General features: G+C 33.2%; 1 protein-coding gene across 1 annotated transcript; it reads right to left on the bottom strand.

Moving 5' to 3' along the window:
• Positions 1-304: 304 nt before the first annotated feature.
• Positions 305-5,934, bottom strand: LOC124840609 (Aldolase-type TIM barrel family protein). Its single transcript, XM_047316691.2, has 8 exons — positions 5,648-5,934; positions 5,220-5,224; positions 3,807-3,869; positions 3,599-3,705; positions 3,391-3,488; positions 3,111-3,203; positions 2,957-2,998; positions 305-588 (listed from the first exon to the last, which is right to left on the bottom strand). Exons 1-8 carry the CDS (start codon positions 5,762-5,764, stop codon positions 427-429), a joined length of 687 nt encoding a protein of 228 aa, XP_047172647.1. The 5' UTR covers positions 5,765-5,934; the 3' UTR covers positions 305-426.
• Positions 5,935-6,912: the final 978 nt, after the last annotated feature.

The following is a 6,912-nucleotide window of genomic DNA, read 5'->3' as shown; positions in this document are numbered from 1 at the left end:
ACTTTCCATCCATCCAAGATTCAAAGACTTTTATGTGATAACCAAGGCAAGAGTCCCCTTTACCCGTCAATGAGTCTAAAAAATGAATTTTATTCAAGAAAATAGACTAGGTAATCGGTGTTCTTTCAAGATACTTATAAAACAGATTTCACACTATCAGTAAATATCATATTTTAATACGAAATTATTTGAAATACAGGTGGTCAAAATTTTAAATTTAAACAAAATACTACATGTGACAGTAGCATTTGCCATTCATTCCCCCTTTTTTCTCCATATATTTATGAAATGCACTCATATGATATAGAAATGTGAAGAAACATTATCAAGTCATCTGATCTTTTATTCCACACTGGAAAATGTTGTCGTCAAGCATATTGATTGGTGAGTTATGAAGTGTACAACAACTTGAAGAGACATTTTTTTTTACTGTATCAAGGTTTGCTGGGCTTTCTCAACAGAATTTCTCAGCATGGATATTACTTGAGCTGGCTCAGGGGCACCAAACACAGAACTTCCAGCAACAATGCAATTTGCCCCTGCCGATGCAGCAACCTCGATGGTTGAAGGCCCCAAACCACCATCAACCTGTGATCGAAATTTACCATGATTCAATTATTGAAAAAATAATATTATTACCAGTGTTCATGAGCATGCTAACACAAAGAGCATATAAAGTCCTTTTGGATAAACAGCTCATTTAAGGACTTGTTGAATAACACTTTTTTCCTCGATAAACATTTTGACGAACCACTTATACAAGGAAAAAAATAAATGATTATGTATATCTTAGCTTAGGCGTAAATTAATTTAGAGAAATACTCTCATTTAGCTTCGTCAAAAATTAGATTTTAGTTGGAATATAAATGAATTTTAGCTTATAAAATATAATAATCCTTATTTTTTTAAATTTTTTATTTGCACTCTACAATTTGTTTTATTAGAATAGTATCAAGAGCTTCGTAAAAGTTATGTTTATAATCGAAGAGGATTTAAGAGATTTAGAGAAATAAGCTGAAAATAACTTGTGAACATATTCAGATAAGTTAATGTTATAAGCTTTCCCATATACTTAGACATGACTGTATATCATAAGTCCAAATAAAATGTAAATAAGCTCTTCCAAATGAGATCTTAGTCATCTCTAATCTCCATGAGTGCATTAGTAGCACTTACGGGGAGGTTTCTTCAATATAAAACAAAAATTCCCGGGAAAGTGGCTGAGGAATATCATATTTTTCATGTTCCTTACAAGTTTTGGAAAAATACTTCCAAGAATTCCTATGAATACACAACCTTCATGTTTAATTTGCCTCTTATTCTCATGGTAAGAGCTGACACTAGTATATACAAGAGACCTGGACAACTCAACTGCAGATGGACAAGTGGCTACTGAGCTAAATGAGGCAGGAGGAAAAGTGCAATGCCCAAAATAATTAATTGTAGGCTGAACATTTTGAATGATTCAGACACTATAATATAGAATTCGTTTAGAGGAGAGCGAGGGGATATGCGTGACTGAATTCTGATCTTCTAATTGTATTCCTCATGCGGTATTTTCTATCTCTGTACTGCTACCATAAGGTAGGGTTATTCACTGTAATTCATATCCATCTTAAGTAATAATATTTTCAAAGATTCTTATTCCATATACATTCTTTTGCACGTTCATTGCTACTGTTACATTTGATGTTTTCATTGAACTTTTTTTATGGCGGAAAACATGTGGTGGAAGAAATTATATACTAATAACATATCTTCAACGTTTTGGATGCTCATGAGAAAGAATATTCTATCCGTTTTAAAATGATTGAATCTGTTGTTGATATTTTCCTAAAGCACATTCCAGATTTGCAATCTTTGATCACGAGCTCTTCACATCCTTTTCAGTTTGCATCGTTGAGCTTGATTTTCCGCCTTTTGACAACGTTGATGTTCTCCAGTGGATTTTTCTGTTTTTTTTTTTCTGTTAAGGTCGAACAGTTTTTCAATTCTTATTACCTACCTGAATATCAATGCTCAACGATTGCTGTGGTCCATTTAGACAAGGATGTAGTTCCTCCTTATCAGATTATGACTACCACTTATTCAATTCATTCTTGGATTGCTTTTACTCTAGCACTTGAGCTGGAATTTGGACTCTCTCCATATAAGTGTCCTCAATCTTACTTGTTTAAGTTGACTCAAGTGGGGCTCAGTTCAGGAATATTATATCCAATCCACAGCTATAGCAAATAAGGCTCAGTGGATTACCTCTGAAGCATTATTGGAATGTTTGTTGGTGGTCTAAAACCAGATACTAGGCGGATATAATTTCCCAGACCCCAACCACTCTAATTCTGTTAGGAACCCAGAATTAAAAAGAGAAATAAGAGTAATATTCTTGATTGTATAGACAAAACAACACAAAATAGGAGAGCTCTCTCGATTTACTTACTATGAATAAGAATTCATGGTTGAACTTAGATGTGATAATGATTGGAACATCAATAACATTGGAACTTTGGAATTCCAACTTCTTGGGTTTAGGGTTCAGATACTTGTATATAGAATCCGGTTAGAGAAGAGAGAGCAGATATGCACGACAGAGTTCTGACCTATCTTTGGGAACCATTCCATACTCAATAGTTTTTTTCTATTTCTGTATCACTAATATGAGGTAGCCTTCCTCATTTTCATATCCATCTTGAGTAATAATTGCTACAGAGATTCCTATTCCATATCGATAGTTTTGCAGATTCATTTGTACTATTACAGAAACAAGAAATAAATAAAAGCCAACTTTTATTTGTCCTAAATAAGTGACAAGAATATAAAAATTTAAATTTCAAAAGATTTAACAAGTTCAAGAATCAAGCATGCAAAAAATCACAATTATCTAATACGTCTAAAACCATGAAGCAAATATGAATCTAACTTGAAACAAAAAGTCAGTCAAAAAAATAGGCTGAGATACCTCAATGTCAAGCGATGGATACCTCTTCCTAAGTATACGTACCTGATTGGACAATGCAAACGAGAAAAAGTATTAATGAAAAAATAGATAAAACTAGTATAATTGACAAGAGCTGTCAGCCACCAAGCATAATACAGAAAGAGGGTGGTGATACTTTATCCATCATCTCTGGCATAAACTTTTGTCCTCCAAATCCAGGTTCTACAGTCATCACAAGAACCATTTCCACAGGATTTTCAGCTTCCACCTGTCAAGAGAACAACGATTATAACACAAGAACAAAACACCCTTTTGAGACTAAGAACTTCAGATCAGAGATATTATATTAAATCTCTATTTTATGCACAGTAATAATATTCGCAGAAGATAAAAGATGATAGTAAAATCCAGCTATATAGGTATGACCATTGAGAACCAAAGGGGAAAATATTTACCAGAGGAAAAACCTCTTCAATGGGAGTCCCAGGCTTTAATGATATCCCAGGCCTCATGCCATGCGACTTAATTCTTTGGATAAGTTCTTTCCAGTCATCTATCCACAAGAACCATTTTTAAGACAGTAGACAACAAAATATTAAATAAAGGTAGGCTGAAGAAAACTGCATATGAGGAAATCAAACCAAAGGAAGTATAGGGACAAACTTTTTGATGTCTCAACATGAAATGTAAAACCAGAAGCTCCAGCTTTTGCCAAGGGTTCAACATAATCAAGAGGATTTGTAACCATAAGGTGACAATCCAAATATGCCCTGCAAGGGTTAATGATTCATGACTAAAATGCACTCTATATCATGTAAATAGGCACAAAAAAATTAAATCATCTAGATCGGCGAAAAAGTAAGATGGTTACTTTGTGTGCTTTCTCAAACTTTCAATAACAGGAGCGCCAATAGTTAAATTGGGGACAAAGTGCCTGCATGAAATAAAAGGATATGAGAAAAGAAAGGAAACATGTTCAGTAATTTAATGACCAAACGCTCACACACGAAGATAGTAAAGTCCAATAATAAACAAAATTAAACAAACATGAGGTGACGCTAGGTCTCCATAAAACCAAGTCAGGTTGATGAACAAAATTCACTTCACACACCCTTGCAAGCAGAACCTTGAAAGATGGTTGTTTTATTGCCAAGCTGTGCAGTATTTGCCTTAATTTCATTCAATTAGACTATCATCCAACTCAGTACAAGCATAGTCAAATAACCATATTGTCCCATAAAATGTCACTTTTGTAATGAAAGCATTTAGCCATTCTGTCCAATGTCAATAGAGTACAAAATAATTCATTTGTTTGAAAAGCAAAGAAAAGGACAACAGGAAGAAAATTATGATTCAATTAGAAATCCCTCATCAGAAAATGGCCTTGAAAATTTAAGATTCTCAGCATCTACTACATATTTTATATGACTAATGGGCAAAAACATAAATGGGTTACAAACAAATATACATCATACTTATGTAGCATAGATCAAAGTATAGCTGGATGCATAAAAATACTACATAGCCAACAGAATTGAAGACAAAAACTGGGGTAACTAAAAAGGAAATAATAGCAGACTACAATGCTATACAGGTAGTTGATATTGGGGAAATTTATAGAAGAAACTGTAGCACTGATCACAGATGAGTACAGTAGCAGAACCTATACTAAGGGCACGAGGTTGCTTTGATCCAGATATTGGTATTATGGAACATGACAGAATATTGGCATCCACTGTAGCTTATACGTCAGTCTTATTAACAAGCACATTTTAGAATACAATATGTACAATGAACTATACCTCTACAAATACAGTGAGATCATTCAGCATTCAACAAAAATTCTTATCACTGGGGCTACACTAATTGTGTGATTGTGTTCCCATTTATGCCTCCCTTTCTCACACTCAAAGAAACTAAACATGCCTGGGAAAATTTGATGGATCCATGTTCAACAGAGGTATATGGTAAATATAATTCAAAGAGCTACAAACAAACTAATTACACCTTACTCAAATTCATTGTTATAAATATAGAAGAAAATTAACACAACAAGATGACGGGAAGTGCCACGTATTATTAACAGGACATCAAAACTTAAAATGTTATCAGAACTACAAGTACTCCCCGTTCATCCTTGCAGATGGATACCATTAACTGGACAAAACAACAAAAGGGAATGAACTGAAATGCAACTTAAAATCCGATTTAATTTGAGGCATTGAAAATCTGAGTTGTAAGGGGTAAAGTCAGCAGCATAAGCAAAGCAAGAGAGTATCCTTACCCATCCTGCAAATAAACCAAAAATAAAAAAACATCAGGAGCCACGGCTGCTGACAAAATAAAACATGCGCAATCAGATAAATTACTAGATTCACAACTACAGTAACAATGACACATTCTTTCAAACTTGGTTCACAAATAACAATAAGAGATAATTCCACAAGATAAAAAATGCAAGTTGCATATCTCTGACAAAAAAAAATCTTTTGGAAATTAGAAGCATGCAATTGAAGAAAACAGATGTCTAGAGATCCTCTGTCCTAGCACTTTTGATAGGCCTAATTGTGAGATCATCAACACATTTTCAGTTCTGTAAACTTCAAGTTCGACATTTCCCGAAGGATGTTAGATATTCTACATCTTACAGTGATATGATCGAAGTAGTGTATATAATGGAACAAAATTCTAAGAAAAGAAGAATAATAATACCATGATGTCCATATGAAGCCAATCGGCACCAAAGTCGAGCATGCGCTGAGCCTCGGTAGCCAAATTGGCGAAGTCGGAAGAGAGCATGGAAGGAGCAATTTTGGGAGTCACAGCCATTGTTTGCTTCTCAGGTACGGACGGAACAAAAGGGAAGATGACAACGAAACAAGTTTCTCTTATTCCCGATTGGGGGTTCGGTAGGTGGTGCTTAACAGGAACGCCGCTATGCTTTGACTCTTGTTGTAAGCAAATTTTGACGCTCCCATTGAGTTAGATTTGGATTACAGGGGTTCAAAACCCATAAAAAAACATAACATGAAATTGATTTAAAAAAAAAGTCCAAATTTAAAGTTAATTAACCTCGATTAAATATGAATTTCTTCATTTCCTATCTTTCTCTATTTGACTACTTTTATTATAAAATATTTATTATTTTTATTATAAAAATTTAATAAGTTTTCAATGAAAAAATGTTTACAATTTTATAACAATAAAAGACTTAGTTTCAATTTTAATCCTGTAATTTGTTTAAAAAATTCAATTTGACATGTAAATTTTAGGTTTAATTGCTTCCTTTGTCCCCAGTTTGGTTGAATTGTGTCAAATTCATCCTCATTTTTAAAAAGTTTCATTGTCGTCCTCACGTGGTGTAAAAGTTTCATTGTCGTCCTCACGTGGTGTAAAAGTGTCAATTGAATCCAAACATAGAAAAAATTTGTGTCAAAGTAGTCATTTTTCCTATATCTCTGTGTCTTCCTTTCATACAATCAAGTACAGATATTCATTTTACCTTATCCAATTTAAGGCTTTTCATAGCTCCAGAGAAGTGACATATGAAAGGAAGACACAGATATATAGGAAAAATGACTACTTTGACACAAATTTTTTCTATGTTTGGATTCAATTGACACTTTTATACCACGTGAGGACGACAATGAAACTTTTAAAAAAATGAGGATGAATTTGACACAATTCAACCAAACTGGGGACAAAGGAAGCAATTAAACCTAAATTTTACTTGTAATTAATTTTTCTAATTTTTAAAATATTTTAATTAGATCATTTCTATTAAAATATTACTTGTATGTGTGTAGTATTTTCAATTTTTTTATTTATTTTTTATTTCTTTTGACATGTGTCAAGCAACGTGGGTGACTTGACAATTGCACAATCACGAGTTAATGCAATGTCAATATTATAAAATATTCAATTTAATCTCAAATTTTGACTCAGTTGACAAAAATATTGTTTCGTTTTAAAAATAA

This window comes from Vigna umbellata, chromosome 5, assembly GCF_029865625.1.
Source record: "Vigna umbellata cultivar VRB3 chromosome 5, Vumbellata_1.0, whole genome shotgun sequence".
NCBI lineage: Eukaryota > Viridiplantae > Streptophyta > Magnoliopsida > Fabales > Fabaceae > Vigna > Vigna umbellata.
This window is presented reverse-complemented; position numbering and strand designations above follow the sequence as displayed.

What these genes read in the sequence shown, in the direction of transcription:
- LOC124840609 (XM_047316691.2), bottom strand. Translation starts at nt 5,764, where the DNA reads ATGGCTGTGACTCCCAAAATTGCTCCTTCCATGCTCTCTTCCGACTTC. An exon ending in TCATGTTGAGACATCAAAAA is followed by an intron (nt 3,489 to 3,598) that starts GTTTGTCCCTAT and finishes TCTTGTGGATAG; the next exon opens with ATGACTGGAAAGAACTTATC. An exon ending in TGCCAGAGATGATGGATAAA is followed by an intron (nt 2,999 to 3,110) that starts GTATCACCACCC and finishes TTGTCCAATCAG; the next exon opens with GTACGTATACTTAGGAAGAG.